Here is a 23,821-nt window from a genome sequence, read left to right on the forward strand (position 1 = left end):
GTTGCTGGGACTACAGGTGCCCACCACCAGGCCTGGCTAATTTCTTTTTCTATTTTTAATAGAGACGGGGTTTCACCGTGTTAACCAAGATGGCTATGATCACCTGACCTTGTGACCCTCCCGCCTCGGCCTCCCAAAGTGTTGGGATTACATGCATGAGCCACCATGCCCAGCCTTTTTCTTTCTTTCTTTCTTTTTTTTTTTTTTTCTGAGACAAAGTCTCACTCTGTCACCAGGCTGGAATGCAGTGTCGCATGATCTCGGCCCAGTGCAACCTCCGCCTCCCGTGTTCAAGCAATTCTTCTGCCTCAGCCTCCTAAGTAGCTGGACTACAGGCGCGTGCCACCACGCCCAGCTAATTTTTGTATCTTTAGTACAGATGGGATTTCCCCATGTTAGCCAGGATGGTCTTGATCTCTTGACCTCGTGATCTGCCTGCCTCGGCCTCCCAAAGTGCTGGGATTACAGGCGTGAGCCACCGCGCCCAGCCCACAACACAGCTTTTTAAACATCTTGCTGACCCTCCTCATTCTCCTTCCTTCGCATCTTGCTCCCTTTCCTCCCAGGTTCACACTGCCAAGTTCAAAATTATTTCTCCTGAGAATTAACGTTTTCAGAGAAAAGAATGAAGAGAGACAGAATAGACACACTATCAAGCGTGGCTGTTATAGTATAAAAAGTAATTTGGCTGGCCAAAAAACAAACCCAGGCCACTAACAAGGTGCAATATTTGACTTCCAGAATTATCTTTAAATTTATATCTGTATAAACGAACTCAGAGTAGTGTTTGCTTTTGTGTGTACACATAACTACTCTTTCTCATGAAAATTTTAAACCAAAATGGAAAGTTTCAGGGAGGCTTTTGAGACTAATTATTAAGATTCCTTGCTCTGGACTTGAATCCCATCTTTACCACTTATTGCTGGCTGACAAACCAGGATGGTAGATCTTCTTCAGTTTCCTCATCTGCAAAATGAGGGCAATAAAAGGATCTGCCTTAAAGGGTTATTGGGAAGATTAAATGCATTCATGTGAGTGAAGGGTTTAACGTAGTTCCTGGCACACTGGAAGTGCATCAGCTACTATTCTTTAAAAGGAGATGTAGAACTAATAGAGCTTTTAAGAGAGACAAGCAATAAGAGCTGCATGAAGAGGTCATTAGCCACATAATAATCAGCTAACTGGGACCAAAGCCAATACTCAGCTAACTGGGATAGCCAACACAGCCCTGACATAGTCTGTTGATTACCCTCTAAGAAACTTTAAACTTAAAAGAAACGTGTTTTTCACTATTTTTCCTTATAAATGAGGCAAAATGAATTTGGTGTTTTTTCTTTTTCTAAGTATGGCCTTATTGAGTAAGCCAATACCCATTCCGACTAATTACCAAGGAACCTAAAAAGAACGGTGATTATTGAATCATTAAATATTGATTGTTTATAAAATATCCTGGTACTTTTTAGTGACACTGGTTTTTAAAGACATTGGTACCAACTCTGGAAAGCCGTTTGAATGGAGTAGTTGACTATTGAATACTAAATTCTGAATTATAACATAGGCTAGAAAATGCAGGAAGATGTTTAAGATTCACTGAAATATCTAAGCTCTTTATTTGCCTCTTGTAAAGTATTTCAACTAATTAAAAATGTTTGGGAGTTCTTTTCATTAATGTTATAAGCATAAGTGTTATAGATACAACAGTGCTTTTTTTACAAGTAAGGACCATAGACATTACTAAACATCTGTGATGGTAATTTTGAAAAACATCTAGAGGTTAAGTTTTTGCAATCTTCCCCTCTTCCTGCTCCCTTTAAGAGAATGGAGTTAATGGGCAAAGTGGAAAAAGAAACTGGAGAAGTGTGAGAAGGCTAAAATAATTTATTTTGGAAGGTCAAAGAGCTACTGGCTGGAGAAAATGAATCAAGACAGAAAGAAAAAAGTGATCAAGGGAGAGAAGAGAGCCAGTCCAGGGTATATATGAGGGAGTAGTTTGAGGAGTATGGGGTAGGACTTTGGAAATGACTGCCTTGTATGTAGGAGACAGTGAACATGTGTGATATTTATTGAGCAAATCTTGTGAAAACTGTGCTAATGATCTGGCAAGTGTTAGTTCATTTAATCTTCATGACAACCATAAGACGTAACGCATTATCTTATTCCTACCTAACAATAAAGGAAACTGAGATATGAAACATTTAGGGAACTTGCTCAAAGTCACACAACTAAAAACTGGCAAAGCTGAGATTGAAACCCAGGCATTCAGACTGTAGGGGTCATAATAGATAGAGAGAAGAGCATTTCTTAAAAGTCTGCTATGGATGATGGCTGCACTCTGCTTGCCTCCTGATTGGTGTTTTCTTGAGACTCTGCACTAAGCACTTAAATTATTGTTGATTTTGTTGGAGTGAAAGGTACACCGATGTGTTTAATGTGGCTGCATGCAGAAGCAGGACTTGAGGTGGCAACAAGGAGATCTGGCTGTATTCTGCCGGCCCTTCAATGTTAGTGTTTAAACCGCTCTGCAGACAGACTTTTTAAGATGAAAAATGAGATAACAGAGAATAAGAGAAAGATCATAGTCACGTCCTCTATATTGCCTTAAGAGGAATCTATAAGAAAATTTTTACCAGGGGCAAAAGAGTTAAAGGAGCATGTTTCATACTAATCTGAGCCAATCTGCTCCAGAGAAGAACCATGACTACAAATGAAAAAAAAAAAAAAAAAAAAAAATTACAGGTAAAAATTACAGGTATGTGAATTTTTAGGGCTGCTATTAAATTTCTTTAAATGTTAATTCTGGATTTTTCCGACCTGGGCACTTAGACCAGTTTTCATCTTTGTCATTTGTATGAATTATTCCTATAACCAGACAGAATTCTTTTTTTGTTTAGTAAAGAATTACAGAGAAGCTCAGATCTTTCCCCCTAGCTCAGATGACCTATTTGTGAAATACTGCCTTCCCCTGAAGTATTGCTTGTTATGACATAGTGAAGATGAGTGTTCTTTTTTTTATTTATAGGGACTGCACTGGTATAATCGACCCTAAATATTAACTCTTACTCAGAGCCCTATTTGTCACTCAGGGCCTACTGATTTTTTTTTTTTTTTTTTTTTCTGTAGATTATTTAGGGAGGAGAGGATAAAGAGTAGAAAGCAGGACATTATGAAATAATGCAAGCTCTGACAATTTCTTATTGATCTGAACTAGAGATTTTATCCAATAATATCTTTCAGGCTAGGCTGAACCACCGTTGTTGAATGTCAACTCCAGTTATTAAGTAGAAATTCAATTGGAAATCAGAGCTTTTTCCTCCTTCTCTATTTTTATCTTATTATCTTGATTTTATTTTATCATATTTGGTGATATACTTGCAATTCTTTGTTGCAAAAATGACAGTTAAAATCAAGGATTTAGGATAATTCATTACAATGTGGTAAAGGAACATTTTAGCTAATATCTTAGCATTTTAGCTTATATCTTCCTTTTAAAAACTAAAAAGATTCAGAAAGTATCAGCTAATTTTTATGAGATTTATACTTTGGCAAATCCAAATGATCAACATCTACCGAAACTCACAAATTGAAGCGTTAATGAAATCAGATATGTAATTCCAACTACAAAACACAAAAGTAAATGTTTTCTAGAATTTAAGTTTTATGATTGTGTCTGCTCATTTAAAAATATTTTCATTTATTTCTCCTAAATTATCTTGTTTTGACAAGTAACTATTGAATCACTGCACTTTGTAGATTTTTTTTTTTTTTTTTTTTTTTTTTTTTTAATGAGGCAAAGAAGATACTTGCTTTTAAATTTTTTTTCAATTTGGAGAGGTAGACTGGGCACGGTGGCTCACGCCTGTAATCCAAGCACTTTGGGAGGCTAAGGAGAGTGGATCACTTGAGGCCAGGAGTTCAAGATCAGCCTGGCCAACATGGTGAAAACCCGTCTCTACTAAAAATACAAAAATTAGCTGGGTGTGTGGCGTGCGCCTGTAATCCCAGCTGCTCGGGAGGCTCACACAGGAGAGTCGCTTGAACCTGACTGGGAGACGGAGGCTGCAGTGAGCTGAGATTGTGCCAGTGCACTCCAGCCTGGGTAACAGAGTGAGTAAGACTCCGTCTCAAAAAAAAAAAAAAAGTTGGAGAGGTAGCTCTTGTACACCAAAAATTAAATATCTATATAAGGTGACAAGACAAATGTTAAATGAGTCCAATATTCAACACACAAGTTCGAAGGAAAGACTGAACTCGGGGACCTAGAGAAATCCCTGGGGAGAAATGAAAGTGTCCTGCTGTATTTATCTCACAGCCTCGAGGGAGGAACCACATAAATGCTCCTGATGACAGAAGCTTGATCTCCATGAAGGGTGGGTCCTTGTCTGTGATCTCTCACACTCACAGTACTGACTGCAGCTTTCTTAAATTTGACAGTGTAAACTCGGAGGAAATAAATGTTACAGTTTTATTCATAATCCTTCAATTTTAGTCAAAATAGATGAAAATGTAACTATAAAAATAAGCAGAGTTTAATAGCAGACTGTCAGTCGATCTAGATCTATTTTAGTCTTAAAGAACTGGCTAGTTACATGTTTTCAAAAACGTACAAATTGGCCAAGCATGGTGGCTCACGCCTGTAATCCCAGCACTTTGGGAAGTTGAGGCGGGCGTATTGCCTGAGGTCAGGAGTTTGAGCCAACATGGTGAAACCCAGTGTCTACTAAAAATACAAAAAAATTAGCCAGGTGTGGTGGTGTGCACCTGTAATCCCAGCTACTCAGGAGGCTGAGTCAGGTGAATTGCTTCAACCAGGGAGGTGGAGGTTGCAGTGCACCGAGATCTTGCCACTGCACTCCAGCCTGAAAAAAAAAAAAAAGAAAAGTTACAAATTGTTCACTGCATTTATTCCCCACAGTATTCTTTCTGGTAGCTTTGTTTTAGAAATAAAAGTACTTCTCAAAGTTTCTGTTTGTTCTGGACTTGAGGTTGTGATAGTGACGATCCTTTCTTTTTCCTTCTGCACACTGCCCTTTAAATAACAAAGTATATATTATGAAGATGTTAACTGCTTTCCTAAAAGAAGAATGTTTCTTAAGAGCAGCGGATGAAAAACATAGTGCTAATGTGTGAAATCCCCAAGTCTACACTACTGATCAAGAAGAAAAAGAAAGAGTGAATAAAAACTTGAAACTGAAGATTAAATTAATGTGGTAGGCTTTGTGTACCCAAGTGGTATCCTATTTTTAATGCTCAGAAAATTTGGTTCATACTGAATGCTATATTTTATTCAGTAGGAAACTTATCTTCATTGGTAATTTCAAGATAACCATTTCAGCACTTTTTGGAATACATGACATTTTTAATTTAATAGATGATTTATAAATTTAATTTTGAGAAGCTTTACATAGTCCCTGAATAATGGATATTAGGGGTCTGGAACCAGATAAGCATAAAACATTTCTTTGTATAATATCTAACCCAACATCATATAATTGGACCCTGGGGTGGATTTTGACTATAAAATAATTTTCATGTTTTCATGCATTCTTGAAGAGTTAAAGTGATTGTTAATGAAATTGCTGCTCTCAATAGATATGTACAAACATCTATACTCATCCATTAATGTCTAAGATTACATAGATAAAGTGCTTTATCAACTGTTAAGTACCTTGTATTCCTTCTTATTAAATGCTTATCTAAAAATCTCCATTTGCTTGTCTTCTGCCATAGAATGGAAATTAAGAGTCTATGCTAAATCTCTACTTGCTTTTGATCATAGAATGGAAATTAATAGTCTAGGCTGAATTGAAATCAAAGAGCAAGAGATGAGGATCTTACAAAAATTTTTAAATTTGTTTCCATCAGTTTATGCTAGTGAAATGGAGTGAAATGATCTGGATTTAGAATTCTAGATCTATTTGATTATTACAAATTATCTGATAATCTTGAGTACTATGCAGTATTGGTTATCTCTTGCAACATAACAAATTACACTAAGTGATTCTGCATGAACATTTATTATCTCACAGTTTTTGTGGTTCAGGAATTCTGGAGTGGCTTATAAAGCTTGGTTCCTTCTGGCTCAGGTATCTCACGCAGTCAGGATGTCGGCAGGGGCTACATGACTTATGCTTGATCATCTATTTTCAAGAAGTTCTTGGGAGAAATGCTTCGTTCCTCACCATGTGGACTCTTCATAAGTTGCTCGGTGTCCTTACATCATGGCAGCTGACTTCTTCAGAGTGAGCAATTCGAGAAAAAATTGAGCAAGGAGGAAGCAGTAGTTCTCTATATGACCTCGTCTGCAAAGTTGTCCATCACCAAGACTTTTCTGGCATTCTGTTCTTTAGCAGTGGGACTTTAAGTTCTACACCCGACTCAAGAGGAAGGGGCTCCAGCTCTTGAAAAGAGTAGTATCAGAGAATTTGTGGAGGCACTTTAACCTACTAGACATAGTACTAATGTACTTTCATTATTTATTATATACAACATATATATCCATGTTTATTTTCTCTTTCCTTAAAACTAGCCAGAGGATAAAAGAGGAACTGTGCTCATTAATTAAAATGATCTCTTAAAATCATTTTGAGTTATCACCTTTCATGTACTAAAAAATAATATGAACTGCCAGAGGAGAGGCGATGTAGACTGGGTTTACACAAAGGTTTACACAAAAATTGGTGTTCAAGGTTGTCTTAAATCAGAGGGAAAAGAGGAAGTAGAGCATGAAAAAGGGAAGACTAAGGAGAAAAAGAGGAAGATGTCTGCCTCTTTGTATGGTGGCAAATTACTGAGGTATTAAAAGACTTTTTTTTTTTTTTTTTTTGAGACGGAGTTTCATTCTTGTCGCCCAGACTGGAGTGCAGTGGCATGATCTCAGCTCACTGCAACCTCTACCTCCCGAGTTCAAGCGATTCTCCTGCCTCAGCCTCCTGAATAGCTGGAATTACAGGCGCCTGCCACCACACTCGGCTAATTTTTTGTATTTTTAGTAGAGATGGGGTTTCACTATGTTGGTCAGGCTAGTCTCAAACTCCTGACCTTGTGATCCGCCCGCCTCAGCCTCCCAAAGTGCTGGGATTACAGGCATGAGCCACTGTACCTGGCTAAGACTTTTAAAATACTGTGCCACAAATACTAACAGATCTACATAAGATTTCTGTTTGCATGTAATATAAGTACTCACTGTTTAATATCCACAGGCAATGCTCATTGGTATGTCTCTATCGTATCTTTCTGTGCCATTGTTTTCTGCCTCTGTTGATGGACTGAGAGCAAAGGGAATACGTCTGTTACTTTGCTACACTGTTTGAGTATCCACTAGAAGGAGGGAAGTGCCTGGAAATGAGGTCAGACAGGTAGACAGAGGCAAGATCAAGAAGAGCCTTCTAATGTCATGCAAAGGAGGTACTGAATTTTTTTTAATGCCAGGAAGTATTTGCTATTATTTAAAAATCTGGGTGGCCACGGCAGTAAGTTCGAACCATTTTCTTCGCTTCTAATCCAGAGCTACATAATTTGACACTTGATATATTTTTATAATTAACTTCCATATTTGTTCATAAGCAGAGAGAGTGCTTTGTTTAGAGGCAGGAAAGCTGCTAAATAGTTTTTTGCAGATTTGTTACACTTCTGTTTAGGAGGTTTAGTGATTGATTTGATGGAGGAATGAGGGAAAAGGACAAATCTAAAATACTTTCTAGCTTTGTAGATAAGTTATAAAGGGGGAGAGTTGTCATATTTCCTAAAATAAGTCATTGGTTTGTGGGGAACAAAACAGTTAGCTCTTTTTCTTTTGCATGTATTGTTTTACAGTCTAATCCTTTCTCTTCTCGCCTGAAATCTCTACATTGCCTCCCCATCCCTGGTTTGCGTGGTCAAAGACATTAACTCAGCAGTTCTCTCCTCTATGTCCAGAATCATTAAAGTTTTCCTGGCTACCAAATCTGCTCATCAGCATACAAACATAGTATTTCTCCCATCTTGAAAACAAAAGCAAAACCCTCACTGGATCACACATCTGCTTTACCACCTCATTTCTCTGATCATCACCAGAACAAAACTCTTTGAAAGAGCTATACAGGCCATGTTTGCCATTTCCATTTCCTTCCATTCTCTCTTGAACACACTTCACCGAAACTTTCGCCTTCTTCATGTTCCCCTGTCTCTCTCCTTCTCCTTTGGCCTCCCTATTCCTTGAGACACAACAGTATTAAAATTAAGCCAGTTGATAACCCTATAGCGTTCTCTAAGTGTTCAAGTGTTCACTTTAAATCAAAAGCTAGAAATGAATAAGCTTAGTGAGGAAGGCATGTTGAAAGCCGAGATAGGCCAAAAGCTAGGATTCTTGTGCCAGTTAGCCAAGTTGTGGACACAAAGGAAAAGTTATTGAAGGAGATTACAAGTGCTACTCCAGTGAACACATGAGCGCTAAGAAAGCCAAATCGCCTTGTTGCTCACATAAAGTTTGAATGGTCTGGATAGATCAAACCAGCCACAACATTCTCTTAAGCCAAAGCCCAAAATCCAGAGCGAGTCCCTAACTTTTTTAATACTCTGAAGGTTGAGAGAGGTAAGGAAGCTTCAGAAGAAAAGTTGGAAGCTAGCAGAGGTTGTCTCATGAGGTTTACGGAAAGAAGCCATCTCCATAACACAAAAGTGCAAGGTGAAGCGGCAAGTACTGATGGAGAAGCTTTCGCAAGTTATACAGATCTAGTGAAGATCACTGATGAAGGTGGCTATGCTAAACAACAGATTGTCAATATAGACTAAACAGTCTTCTATGAGAAGAAAATGCCATTTCAGACTTTCATAACTAGAGAGAAGAAGTCAATGTCTGGCTTCAAAGCATCAAAGGACAGGCCAACTCTGTTGTTATGGGCTAATGCAGCTGGTGACTTTAAGTAGAAGCCAGTGCTCACTTAGCATTCTAAAAATCCTAGGACCCTTAAGAATTATGCTAATTCAACTCGCCTGTCCTCTGCAAATGGAACAACAAAGCCTAGATGACAGCACCTTTGTTTACAGTATGATTTACTGAATATTTTAAGCCTACTATTGAGACCTAGTGTTCAGAGAAAATGATTTCTTTCAAAATATTACTGCTCTGTGACAGTACACCTAGTCACCCAGGAGCTCTGATGAAGATGCACAAGGAAATCAATGTCGTTTTCATGCCTGCTGATACAACATCCATTCTGTAGCCCATTGGAGCAAAGACTAATTTCTGCTTTCAAGTCTTATTATTTAAGAAATTCATTTTGTAAGGCCATAACTGACCTAAATAGGGATTCCTCTGGTGGCTCTGGGAAGAGTACATTGAAAACCTTCTGGAAAGGACTCAACATTCTATATCCCATTAGGAACATTTGTGATTTATGGGAGGAGGTCAAATTATCAACATGAACAGGAATTTGGAAGAAGTTGATTCCAGCCTTCATGGATGACTTTGAAGGGTTTGAGACATCACTGTTGGAAGTAACTGCAGATCTTGTGGAAGTACCAAGAGAATTAGAATTAGTAGTAGAGCCAGAAGATGTAACTGAATTGCCGTAATCTCATGATAAAACTCGGACAGATGAACTGTTGCTTCTTATGGATGAGCAAAGAAAGTGGTTTCTTGAGATGGACTCTACCCCTGCTGTAAATGCTGTGAATATTGTTGAAAGACAGCAAATAATTTAGCATATTACATAAACTTAGTTGGTAAAGCAGTGGCACACCTTGAAAAGATTGACTCCAATTTTGAAAGAAGTTCTACTGTGGGTAAAATGCTATCAAACAGCATCACATGCTACAGAGGAATCTATCACGAAAGGAAGAGTCAATCTGTGGTGGCAAACTTCATTGTTGTCTTATGCTAAGAAATTTCCACAACAACCCCATCCTTCAGCAAACAGCACCCTGATCATTCGGCAGACATCAACATCAAAGTAAGACCTTTCACCAGCAAAAAGTATAGCTAGCTAAAGACTAAGGTGATTGCTACCATTTTTCAGCAATAAAGTATTTTTAAATTATGGTGTGTACATTGTTTTTTAGTCATAGTGCTATTGCACACTTAAGAAATTACAGTATAGTCTAAAAATAACTTTTATATCCTCTGGGAAATCAAAATATATGTGTAACTCAGTTTATTGCCATTGCCTGAAACCACACCCACAATATCTCTGAGGCATGTCTACAATTACTTCATTGTATATTAACTGGCACAGCTATGGAGAAGAGGTCATGTCTTTTTTTGCTGGTGACACCTACAACTAGGAGTTTCGCTAGTGAGACAGATGTCTGCATCTGTGCTTTCATACATTCTCAGGCACATCTTCCATTTGGAGGGATAATATTTAGAGATAAAATTATGTTTTGGCTATGAGAACATAATAAGCTATGTTCTCCATATGAAGGACTTAGAATGTAAAGAAATTATGTGTGTACATATATATACATGACACACACATATGTTTTTCTTGAATATCTTATGTTAAATTATATGGATATCTAGCTTTCAATGGCTATGTATGTGGTTAGCTAGACCAGCAGAGGCAATAGCAGTGATCCAAACACTTAGTTCAGCTCTAGTAAAGAAGGCATTCTCTCAACCCCTTTGATACCAACTTTAATTTTTAAATTTTATTCAGCCTATTTAGTGTTTTGATGCACAAAACTTGCTTTTTAACCATTTTTGCTGTGTTACTTCTTTTCTGTTTGTATTAGGTGCCCATTATGGACACACCACTTTACACTGTAATTATCAGGAGGCTTTATTGGCAGGGCATTTTACAAGGCTATAGAGACATGGACTCATAATAAGTTCAGGCAGTGCTGGAACAAACTTGATCCTGATTTAACAGAGTCCAAATCCAACAACACTGTCCAGGGTAAGCCTATGCTTTTCAGGCCAACACCTGGCGTCAGGCAGGATACCACCCTTGAAATAAATCTTCATTATTAAATAGATCCAGGGCTCCGAAGTCATTTTTGGCAATGTATTGTGTAAAGGTGAACATAAACAGTGGTGGAACTATTCTGATATGAAGTACAACTTGTATAACCTGTGTTGATATACGAAATTTTTTATTGACATTTTAGGCTTACTGTCACTTAGGCAGAGAGGCAGAGTGTGAAAGAAAGACCTCTGACTTTGTAGCAAAAATGACTTGGTCTTGTGCTGGCCTAGGAGCAGTGATTCCTTGAGCAAGTTTCTTCTCTCTTTGCTTGAGGCGACTGGTTTGTAAAGTTTCAGCATAAAGTGCAAACACACAGGGTGGTTTTGAATTCCTAGTGAGATGAGGAATGTGGCAGTGCCTACTGCAGAGCTCTCACTTCGAGGGGGTCAGAAAATGTCCATTTCCTCCTTCTGAGAATGTTGCAAAGCCAGACAAATGGAGGAATGGAAAGTTAAACAACAACAGTAAACACTGAATGTACCCTCCCATGGGAAAGACAGCAGGCTCTTTTCTGCTATGTAACCTTTGTGTCTCTGGCAGTTTTTAAAGGGCTTATATGGAGACTTTGCTCACAATGGCTATGTGCTGTTCAGTCTCCGGACAGAATCTCTGTATCTCAAGGGACAGAAAGATCTAATAAGGCAAAAAGTCCCTTTAGTTCTAGGTTTAAGAGCTTTACCTCATTACTTAAAAGCTAGTGTGGCAGAGAGTTTACTATTTGGCAGGAGGGTAATTTTTTTTTTTTTTTTTTAGTTGTTCAAAGAGATGAGAATAAACACTAGGATCAACAATTATGCCAAGCATTTCCTCATGGGGAAGAACCCCAGTCTCAGGTTGACTCTATTCCCACAGGATGTTCCTGGGACAGGACAGCTACTGACCCCCAGAGACTGGATTTGCCCTGGCCCCATCTGGGGAGTGACCATCCTGCCTAATAGCACAGAACAAATGACCAGGACTTCAGCCTGCTTCAACATTACCTAGACAGCTGGGAACTTGGCACATGGGCGACTTTCACATACCTTCAGCAATTACATATTCATTTGCTTTTAAAATGCTTTAAAACTCATGTATAATGAAACACAGAGATCTTAATGTACAATTTGATGAGTTTTGAAAAATGTGCATATATCTGTATAACTAATTCCCTAATCAATCCTCACCACCCATAGGCAACACTGTTCTTATATCTATCACCACAAATTAGTTTTGCTTTTTCTTGAAGAATCTACTTATTTTTGATACTGCATTATTATTCACTTTTCCTTGATACATAGAATTTTTTTCTTTTTAATGTTGCATAAGTGGTTCTTGGCTGTGAAAACTTGTTACGAGACTTATAATCTAAGTCCAAGAAAACAACTTTTAGCAGCCACGTTGGATTGTCTTTGTTTCTTAGAGTTATAATTTTGAAGTTGTTCCATTCCCTTTGATGAAAATGTGCATTAAGAAGATAAGCATACTGGCCGGGCGCGGTGGCTCAAGCCTGTAATCCCAGCACTTTGGGAGGCCGAGACGGGTGGATCACAATGTCAGGAGATCGAGACCATCCTGGCTAAGCCGGTGAAACCCCGTCTCTACTAAAAAATACAAAAAACTAGCCGGGCGAGGTGGCGGGCGCCTGTAATCCCAGCTACTCGGAGGCTGAGGCAGGAGAATGGCGTAAACCCGGGAGGCGGAGCTTGCAGTGAGCTGAGATCCGGCCACAGCACTCCAGCCTGGGCGATAGAGCGAGACTCCGTCTCAAAAAAAAAAAAAAAGAAGATAAGCATACTTATGAGATCTAAAGACTAAGCGTTGGTGTGTACTGGAGGACCCTTGGTCTCCATGATTCCTTGAGTATAAAGGAATAGTTCATAAAATCCTATAATTTGGCTGGACGCGGTGGCCCACACCTGTAATCCCAGCACTTTGGGAGGCCTAGGTGGGCAGATCACAAGGTCAGGAGTTTGAGACCAGCCTGACCAACATGGTGAAACCCCTTCTCTACTCAAAATACAAAAATTAGCCAAGCATGGTGGTGGGCGCATGTAATCCCAGCTACTCAGGGGGCTGAGGCAGGAGAATTGCTTGAACCCGGGAGGCAGAGGTTGCGGTGAGCCGAGAGTGCGCCATTACACTCCAGCCTGGGCGACAGAACAAGACTCTGTCTCAAAAAAAAAAAAAAAAAAAGGCCTATATTTTATACTAGAGCTGATTTCACTTTTTCCTGTGGGGAGTAGTAGAAAGAATTGTAGCCCTTGGAATCAAGTCTGGAGAGTGTCTGGGTCTTCATATTCCTGAACTAGTTATATAAGTTTTCTGAACATCGGATTGCTCTGTGATAAAATGGGAATGATAATTAAAGGATTATGCCAAGGATTAAATGAATGAACAGTTACAAAGTGCCTATTACATGGCAAGCCCTCCCTTCCCTTTTTTTTAATGGCAAACTCTTTAGCATTTGAATTTTTCTGGTTTTAGTGAGGAAGAGATTTCTTAACTGTATTAGAAAGAATGGCATTGATCATGTTATTTCTGATGCCAGTTATCTTCAGGGCATTGCTTTTTTATATCTTTCAATTCCTTAGACGCTTCTCTCCAACTTACTTGGCTGCCCATTCGTAGCCATGAAGGCTGTGAGAGTAAACTAAAAGCATCATTCTCCTCTGTTTATCCTTGTCTCATCCCCTAACCATGGAATATCTGTAAACATTCCCTTGAGATATAAAGTAAGTATCAAGATAAATAGCCTGTATATACAGAAGGATAAAATCAATCTTACCAGTCACTTAAAGAAATATCTAACTTTGATTCTAAAATCCATTAATAATAGCCCATCCTAAAACCATAACTAAAATGGTCGAAATTGGCTAATGTACATATGGGCAACACAGAAGAGGATACCAGGTTAGCCAATAACAATAAAAAAGATGTTCATTCTCTCTAGTAATCAGGAAAATACAAATTAAAGCAACAGTGATATACAGTTTTCTACCCATCAGATTGACAAACATTGAAAAAGTCTGATAACACCAGACGCTGGTAAGGATGTGAGGTTAATGGAGATTCTTATGCCTTGCTAGTAAAGGTATAAATTTTTGTATAATCTTTTTGAAGATTTAACCAGAGAAGTTGCTGCACATGTGCACAAGAAGAATATACAAAGGTGTTCCTCAAAGATTATAGTAGTAAAAAGTTGCAAACAACTCAGACATCCATTCTTTGGAGATCAAATGAATACAGTTTGATATGGAATGCAATATTGTATGTAAAATGAATGAACCAGATCTATATGAATTGACCTTAAAAAACAACATTGAATACAATTGGAAGTTGCAAAATGTTTCATATGTATTATTTCATTTAAGAAACCTTTTTGAAAGATAAAAGTACTATGTTTTGTGTATAGATTTATATATTTTTTAACAGTATGATGAAGAAGGTTGACTATGGTAGGAAGAACAGGAGGAAGAAGAATGAGACTGGAAAGAGGAAGTCCAATTTAATTTTATCTTAATTTAATAGTATTAATAAAGGAAACATCACCAAATATTAACATTTAGTAATTCTATATTAGTAGTTCTCAACGTGTCTTTTGTCCCTGGACCAGCAGCATTTGTAATCATCTAAGAACTTTTAGAAATACAGGCCCCAGTCTAGATCTACAAAATCTGAAATTTGGGGGGTAGACCCATGAAACTGTGTTTAACAAGTCTCACACTACCACTATTCTAGATGGCAAAGGCATGGATGCTTACTATCTCATTCTTTGTGATTTTTCTATACTTTTTAAATTAAAAATTAAATAATCTCAGGCTTTCCTTTCTTTTATCTTCCAGTGTTACCTTAGGCTATAAGTTTCAACTCCATAATTAATGGCTTATTAAGAACATAAAGTTTTTACTGCCACACAAAGTTCTCAGATATGGATGGATTTCTTAATCTTAAGCAAAGGCTAGAGCCAAAAATGGGAAGACATAATTAGTTATTATTTGAATGTGCATTGTTCAGTTAGTACATCACCCTAAAAATTTTTATTCTTGCTGGCATTTCTCCCATTATCATCAACAGCAAATACTATTCAACCTTTGAGTACATGTAAAACAATGCAAAATGTTGTTAGTAGCATAAAGCATAAAATATAAATCATGTCCTTAGAAAATAATCTACTTGCAGGGCTAGGATATGAGTAAAAAAAATGAGGTTAAAAGGTTAAAAAGGAATACCCTGTCTGGTGTAGGGCATATACAACTGCTACACAGAGTTTCGAGGGGTAGGTTTGAAGGGAAGATTTTTTGGAGATTTGGCCTCAGTAGAGAAGGTGGAAGGTGATATTTCAAGGAATTATGTGAACAAATGACATCGCAGTATTCTAATCCAAAGACCCATGTAAGTGATCTAGTTAAGTTGAGGGTGTGGAATGTTAGGTAGAGTCTTTAATTTTTATTCTGTAGATGGGTGAAACCATTAAAATTTTTGAGAAATGAGGTGATCTGTGTATGCACAACAGTGCCCCAAGAATATAAATTTGGCTGAAGTGTCAAAGATAGACTGAAGGCAGGAAGATGATTAGGAATGAGATGTCACGTTCTTCAAAGACAGCGAGGATTTACATAGTGAAACAGAAGAGATAAAATGAGGTGTGGAGAAGAAGAAAAAGAATGCAAGAATATAGGAATCATAATTGGATGGAATGTATTGGTTTCTTAATGCTGCTGTAAAAAAACTACCGGGAATTTAGTGACTTAAAATAGCACACATATTTTATTTGAAGCTTTGGACTTCAGAGTCTAAATAATTCTCAGGGGGCTAAAATCAGGGCATCTATAGGGGTGTGTTCTGTGTGGAGTCTCTAGAAATGAACCTGTTCTCTTGCCCCTTCTAGCTTCCATAGGCTGCCTGTACCCCTTGCTCATGGCCCCTTCCTCTGTCTTCAAAACCTGCAGAATAGCATTGTCAAATGTTTCCTTGACTCTGCCTCTCCTGCATTCCATTTTTCGTTACAAGGACCTTGTGATTACATTGGGCCCACCTAGATAATTCAGGATCTCCCCATCTCCAGATCTTTAACTTTATCACATGTCAAAAGCCCCGTTTGTCATTTAAGGGTCACATATTCATAGGTTCCAGAGATTAGGACAAGGACATCTTTGGGGGCCATTATTTTGCCTACCGCGTGGAATATTACCGTAACTTGATGATTCCTTAGGATTCAGAAGAGAAGTCAGAAAGCCTGGATCTGTTGTGTCAACTCTCTCACTCTCAGTTTTCTCATCTGTAAAGCAGGTGAGGAGAGGGTATGGGGGTGGGATTCCCAAGCCTAACACTGATTAGAATGTCACCTCCATGAGGACAGGGATTTTCATCTGTTTTCTTCACTACTGGTACATAAAGGCACTTAGTAGTTATTGAATGAAGTATTTATGGCAGAATGAATAAATGAGTCAAAGAAAAGTTTGAAAAGAGCACTAGGGAAAATTCTCCCCTAACTCCTCTATATATTGTTAAGTTCTAGTTTTCTTAGTAAAGTTTGTATTTGGCTCAGATTAGACTGTCTTGAGTCCTGTCATTGCAATGGAGATCTTCTGAGGCTGAGAGAGGGATAGCTATGATTTGTAGTCTGTCCTTTCCTCCTTTGCTTTTAGTTTCCATGCTGAGCATCCCCTGAACTGGGGATGGGGAAATGTATTGGGATTGATATACGGCCTCAGAAAATGTCTGGGGCAGCTGCTTATTGAAGAAGAAATTGCTCACTGTGCAATGATCAGTTGCCCTGAAACAACCAGCTGTCACATTCCACACTGCTCACCCAGTGAGAGTCAAGTCTTGGCCTTTGCATTCCTAAAAGAACACTCAACCCTTTGAGGACATAACATCCATTTGTGCTGTGCATCATGCCAGTAAAATAGAAAACAGAAAGACTTTTTTGCACTTTTACAAAAATAGCGTGCAGTACCTGTATCTGAGAGTACAGTTAGCCAGCAGGTAGGCAAAAATGAATGGACATTCTGATATGGAAACTAATGCTTTTAGGAGTGCTGCCACTCATATGGAGTCTGACATATACTTAGAATAAAAGCTGTCATTAAAAATGGACATTTCAAAGCCTATAGTTAGCAGTTACTTGATTTAAAGACAATGATCTAATTTGTTTAAAGAAGCAATGGATGACAGCAGAAAGAAGGACTGACTTTATATGAACATGAGGGCAGAGGGTGCTAGTTTTGCTCAGGATCCTTAAAGTCAGAGAATTAAACTGTCATTTGTCTTTTACTGTGTATGCAACCCTGGACAAACACTATGCCTTTTATTCTATTTTTCATCTGTTTTTATTAGTGTCGTTTTTCAAATGTCACCCTTCTGGGGATGGAGGCACATATATATATTAGATACACAGTTGTCTCTCAGTATACAAAGTGGGATTGATTTGAGGACTCCACTCCATCCCCTCATACCAAAATCTGTGGATGCCCAAGTCCCTTACATAAAATGACATAATATTTGCATAAAACCTACGCACATCCTCTCATACACTGTAAATCATCTCTGGGTTACTTTTTTTGTTACACATGTAGGACATTTGTTCTTAGGGAGCCACAAGTTTTGTGCCCCTTGTCACAGTGACCCCAGATGCCTGTTCCATGTGTTGTAAACAGAGGAGCCATTCTTCAGCCCCCTGCTCTGAGCAAACCCCTAGATTACTTATACTACCTAATATAATGTGAGTGCTCTGTATATAATTGTCCTACTATATTTATTTGATGTTATTTTTATTGCTGTGGGTTGTAAAATTTTTTTGTCAAATATTTCCTATCACAGTTGAATACAAAGGACCAACTATATTTTCCTGGGCTAATAGTCTTTTGACAGAACTTGGTTTGTTTTTCTTAATATTTATTACTTATTTATTTATTAGTACAAATTTACAGGGTATATGTGAAACTTTAGTACATGTATATAATGCATAGTGATCAAATGAGGGTATTTCTAGTGTTTGTCACCCCAATACAATACGTTTTTGTTAAGTATAGTCACCCTCCTATGCTATAAATCATTGAATTTATTTCTTCTATCTTACTGTATGTTTGTAATCCCAGCACTTTGGGAGGCCAAAGCGGAAGAATTGCTTGAGCGCAGGAGTTTGGGACCAGCCTGAGCATACTGAAACCTCGTCTCTACAAAAAAATTTTAAAAATTTAACCAGGCACACACATGCCTTCCGTGTAGTCCCACTGCTTGGAAGCTGAGGTGGGAGAGTAGCCTCAGCCTGGAAGATCAAGGCTGCAGTGAGCTGTGATTGTGCCACGGCACTCCAGCCGGGGCAACAGAGCAAGACCCTGTCTCAAAAAGAAAAAAAAAAAGACTGAAAGGAATCATCATCTCACTGTAAATTTATGTTGATATGATGATGGACTAAAATGTTAATATAGTTTGATTAGTGATCATTTAATAAGCAGCTGATTTTTTGTCTTTTTATATTTTCGAGTGAGCAGGAGCTTTCTCTCTATTTTCTTGCTTAGTACATTGCTTCATTCAGTTCTAGGTACAGATAGCATATCAATATATACTTTTTGTACTACATATTTATCAGAAACTTTGCATAATACTTTCTATATGTGTTTGAAACTCATCTTTCTTAAAACACAGATTTAAAGTTTGTGTCTTTCCTTTGTAAAACTATTTATTAGAGAAAAAAAAATTAAATGTCATTTCTGAGACTCCTTCTCTTTTACACACATTAAGTGCCCCTTCAGTGCTCCTAGCGATCCACGGACACTGTTTCATGAAACTGATCCCACCATCCTACTATGCTGTAAGTCTATGTTTATGTATCACTCATTCTTGATTCTGAGGTCCTTCAGAGTAATCACTTCCCCAGTTTTTTATTACTTTTTGGTACATAATAGGCACTTCAGTATTTGTTGAGTGGATGAATGAATATCTGAGCATTTAAAATAACCGAATTATACTACTCTATATTAGACCCCAGTGAACTTCAAGTGGCTCTTATTATAGTTCCAGTGAACATTCCTAACTACAATCCAGACATTTTTGACCTTAGAGGAATTTTACTAGAAATTTAGTCAGTGAAGTTAGAACATCTGGAAATCTGCTGCTGTTTTCAAGAGCTAAAGAGTATGTAAAAATAAGAGAGAGTTGCTCTAAAGGAAATAAAAAGGTATAGGATAATTGCATAATTCTGCTTTTAAAAACAGTTAATATCCCTTTACCATATGGGCAAAAAAAAAAAAAAAAAAAAAGAGAAAAATGTTAAGAAGACTAGAAAACTACATAAGACAATAAGGTATTTCCCCTTTCTTATTCTGCTATCCTAGAGGAGGATTTTATATCTTTTTCTTAAAGCTAAGATACTATAGTGAGCTGAGAAAACAAAGTGAACCATCCACATAGAACTAAAGATACATATTTCTGAAGTATAGCCAGTTAGAGGATAATAGCTTATTCCACTGATACTAAATAGCAGAAGAAAGGAAAGAGTAGAATTTAAAAGTAATAAAGCGGAGAGAAGAGTAAGTTGAAGGTCTTTATAAGACTAAGGTAATAACTCAAAATGAAGGTGGAACTAAAAGGTAAGTAACTTCCAAATGCCTTCTCATCTATTTGAAATAAGCCTCAGCATGTTAATTCCTGTTTTGATTTTTCAGTACCCTCTTTCCCAAAAATAAGTCTGTTAAAGGTAAAATAATTTTCAAGGGCAGAAATTTCAAAAGAAGTTGGACTACATCCTTACATTAAGAATTATTTTTGCCCTAATGATCCTCCTGCATTCTTTCCTTGATTGGCCAGTAGGTCCTGTTTCATTTTTAGTAAAAGAGCATTTTAGCCATTTTGAAACATTATATTTAAAACCCATATAAAATGTTCATTTTCTTATATACTTTATTGGAACTGTAATCAAAATTTATTATTTATATTTCAAAACTATGGAAAATATATACTTAAAATGTGATTGCTAAAATAATTTCATTCAAAATACAGGGTGAAATCACAGAATCAAACATAGTTTGGGCCCTAATAAATTAAAAATGTTCGAATTCTTATTAGAATGAAAGAATATGGTAAATGATGTAAAGCTTGCTCAAATGCTGATGAGGGGTTTTGCTTTTGTTTTGTAGACTAGTGTTATTTTACAGCACATGCAGGATATCTTCTATAAATACATTTTAGTGAATTTTTACCAGTAATTTCAGTCAATAAAAAATTTGTCACTTTTATCTCCTTATACCAGGTTGTTGGTGTAGCCCAGGCCATCAACAAGAAATCGGGAAACGGTGGGACATTTACTGAAAAAGATGAAAAGGTACCAAAACTTGTGTCAAGCATGAACCAATGTAGGAAGATGCTTTTTCTTTGTAGTATATACACCTCTAGGATTAGCTGTTGCTGAAACTGTTGGTCACACAAAAAGATTAGAGTTAAAAATGATCTGAAAGTTTCAAAAGTGTATCTTAGGCTAAATAGAGCGATGATTTCACATCTGAGTACTTGTGTTATTCAGTCAGCAGAAACCCCCAAATTCCCTCCTTGCTGTGCTGCCAAGCCTGCACTGGGCATGTTGGGGCCACACAGAGGGTGACTTGTGGCATTTTAACTATCTCATTTACCTTTCATCACTGCTATAGGGATCCAACCATGAGTAAAACCCCATAAAAACACTGCTACAAGTTCAGCACTTTTGATTGACTAAAAATTGGAATTGCCTCCTGGTGTAGCAAATTTCCGAATGTTTTATAAGCCTTGCACACAGACAGTGGGGCGCCAAGGTGTGAATTCAGGATAGATGATGTAAATTTAGCTTCAGAGAGAGCAACAGTGAGCATTATTTTATTATTATTCTTGTTCAACTCTGAAGGAATACCTTCCACACACCTCATTGACATGCTTTCCATTTAAGGACAGAAGCCCTTAAGACTGTTGATAAATTCATTCTATGAGTAGGTTTCATTATTTCTCCTATTGAATAAGTAATTATGTGTATATCATAGCCTACTGAATTATTCCTATTCCCAAACCCATTGCTGTTTATGTTGTTCCCCTGAAAATTAGTAGGAGCTTTTGAATTTGGAAAACATTCAAACAAGACAGTTATTTTTATCTCTATGCTATAGGTTATGTTGGCACCTGTGTTGCTCCCCTTGCTATAATTGCTTTGGAACATAGCAAATGCTTTTTAAAAATCAGAGTAATAGACATCTAGGCTCCTGTTCTGTTCATGGCACTTGAGAATATTTGGTGTGAAAACATGGTTCCTGGATTGGCTTTATATTCCATTATTATGTTTATAATCCATTAATATAACTCCCTCTTGAATTGATTTGAATTTTTAAGGCTCTATCACATTGTGGATAAGGTATACTGTCTAAATATTTATATCAATAATTTATATAATTGTAAACATATTACCCTAGTATAGTATAACAATGATAGATCCATGTTAAAAATGACATATTTAAAGTAATGTTTGCAACCTTATATAATATTTAACTTTATGCTTTTATTGTGGATATTCTTTTAATGAGTACATAAGCTGTTGTTTGCTGCAGTAATGAGTTACAAGCTATTTATATAATAGTTTCAGCGTAGATCCAAGTCTTAATATCATGGAGAGGCTAAACCAAATTTTGCATAGAATAAATTGTAACTTCAAGTGGTATAAAGAGGTCTTTATCTTAGTTCCTCTCCTTTTTCTCCTTATTGAGTTATACCTAATTTATACTGTAGGAGACTATTCTAGCACCTTTAGCTAAGACTTGGTTTATATCATCCTAATTTTATGTAGAACAAACATCTACTCTTTTGGCTTTCTAACTGTAAATATTTGGGGACCTGTATTTCAGGCAATATAACTAGACTGTTTTATGTACAGTTTTTATTTGTCTATTCTCTTATCTGTTTTTTAGGACTTTGCTGCTTATTTGGCATTTTGTGGTATTGTTCTTCATAATGCTCAGCTCTATGAGACTTCACTGCTGGAGAACAAGAGAAATCAGGTCGGTCTGATTACTAAAGAAAGTATATAGAAATACTTCTTAAAAATTATTACATTTTTATCAAAGTAATGTATGCAGATTATTAAAAATTTAGATAGTACAGATTCAGTTTCTCAATACTTTATTTTTTCTAGTAGTCATTTCTATTTCCTATTTTCCAGGCTTAGTTGTTTATCTTGTTAGACAATGTTCATTAACTTGGGAGATGAGGATTTATTTGACTTGCACCACACCTTACTTGCCATTACCCTTATCTTACTGGAATCATTCTGTCACTGTTTTAAGTCACTGTATGGGTTGCACTTGTGTTGTTAAATAATGGTTTTAGGTCTTGCTCTGTCAACTATAGATATTACTCTTGATTTCATACTTTGTAAGATGGGTGTCTTAGCATCCCCTGTTCTCTTTATCTCGTTTTCCCAACTACCACTCCTTAGCCCTGCTTTTCCTATCTGGACTTTTTCTTTTACAATTGTCCACATTGGTAATATATACTGTTCTACAACCGTGATGAACTTTTCCTGGGCTTTGTCTAGGTTGATTCTAAAGTTGCAATTTTAAAGAAACTATTTATAAGCACTATAATTATGTAAATGTTGTTCATATTACCTTTGTTATAGAACTTTTCATTTTTCCTGATGTTTCTGAATTTTTTTCCTTGAACTCTTTGCTCTAGTATAGCCTCATGTTCTTGTTTCCACCCCTCCCCAAACTCCATTATATTAGGCATCCTGTTGAATTCCCCTTCTGCTTCTATTTGGAGAGGTCCAAACTGAGGTTCTCCAACCTTTCTTCTTCCAAGCTAAACTATTTAGCCCTATGCCTGCTACACTAGTGTCATCATAGAACTTTTCTTCATTGCTTTCTTAGAAAGATTCCACTATCTTTTAGATGCCCTACTTCTTTCTCACTTCCTTATTTTGTTGCAGCACATTCTCAATTAACTACTTAAGAAAGGGTATTGGTAAAGTAAACTTTCTGAGTCCTTGCATGTATGAAAATATGTATTGTACCATCTTGCCACTTTGGCTGGGTATAAAATTCTAAATTGAAAAATCAATTTCTCAGAATTTAGAAGTAGTGCTTTGTCTCCTAACTAGCATCCATGTTGTCCTTATTCTTGGCTCTTTTATAACTATTTTGTATTTATTATCTACAATATAAATATATAACATAATATATAATACGTATTTTGTATTTTTATATTATATATATCTGTTTTGTCTATGTGTCTATAAACTTTTCAGATTATTTATATTTGCTTTTGTAACTTAATTTCACAATATTATTCTTTTTTCATTCATCATGCTGGGATCTGTATGTTGGTTCATCTCTTTGGAGGTTTAAACAAACTGTTTACTTCTGTGTAATTCTTTTTTCATTATTTCTTTGATAATTCATCTTCTCTACCCTCTATTTTCTCTGTTTAGAATCTGTGTTAATAAGATATGCAACCTTCCATTGCCTTTAACTGCAGTGTTCTCCCTGTTCTATTGTTGCCATCGTTTCATCCAGTCCCTATTTTTACAAACAGATGTGATCACACCACTTCTTTCCTGCAGCGCATCACAGTTTAAACTGCTTCAAAAGACACACAGTGCTTTTCAGGTTCTTTTTCTGCTTAATGTTGCAATCTCATCTCCCAGTTCTCTTTATAGTCTATGCTCTTATAAAACCTGATCAAAACTTTCAGTATGCTACTTTCTCTCAATTCTATTATTTTTGCCTGAAATATTTCTCTTCCCTATTTCACCTGAATAATTCTTACTCATCTTTCAGACCTCAGCTAGGATAGCATCACCTCCACTGAGTTTTTGGTAGTACTTATGAGGTTCAGAAGAAAGAGAAATCTACCAGAAAAAAACACAAAGGAAATTCTTAAGA

General features: G+C 37.0%; 1 protein-coding gene and 1 non-coding gene across 4 annotated transcripts in view; one reads left to right on the forward strand and one right to left on the reverse strand.

Moving 5' to 3' along the window:
- The window catches only part of PDE5A (phosphodiesterase 5A), a 128,489-nt gene that overhangs the window by 36,516 nt on the left and 68,152 nt on the right, over positions 1 to 23,821 (forward strand). For all 3 annotated transcript variants that reach the window (XM_003899129.5, XM_003899130.5, XM_003899131.5), the window contains exons 4-5: positions 20,176 to 20,247; positions 21,848 to 21,937. In XM_003899129.5, coding sequence (XP_003899178.1) covers positions 20,176 to 20,247; positions 21,848 to 21,937 — 162 coding nt within the window. The remainder of the gene's footprint in view (positions 1 to 20,175; positions 20,248 to 21,847; positions 21,938 to 23,821) is intronic.
- Positions 17,493 to 17,619, reverse strand: LOC116274351. The gene has a single exon (XR_004182977.1). It is a non-coding gene; the product is annotated as a small nucleolar RNA SNORA11 (small nucleolar RNA).

This window comes from Papio anubis, chromosome 3 (genome assembly GCF_008728515.1).
Source record: "Papio anubis isolate 15944 chromosome 3, Panubis1.0, whole genome shotgun sequence".
In the NCBI taxonomy this organism is placed as follows: domain Eukaryota; kingdom Metazoa; phylum Chordata; class Mammalia; order Primates; family Cercopithecidae; genus Papio; species Papio anubis.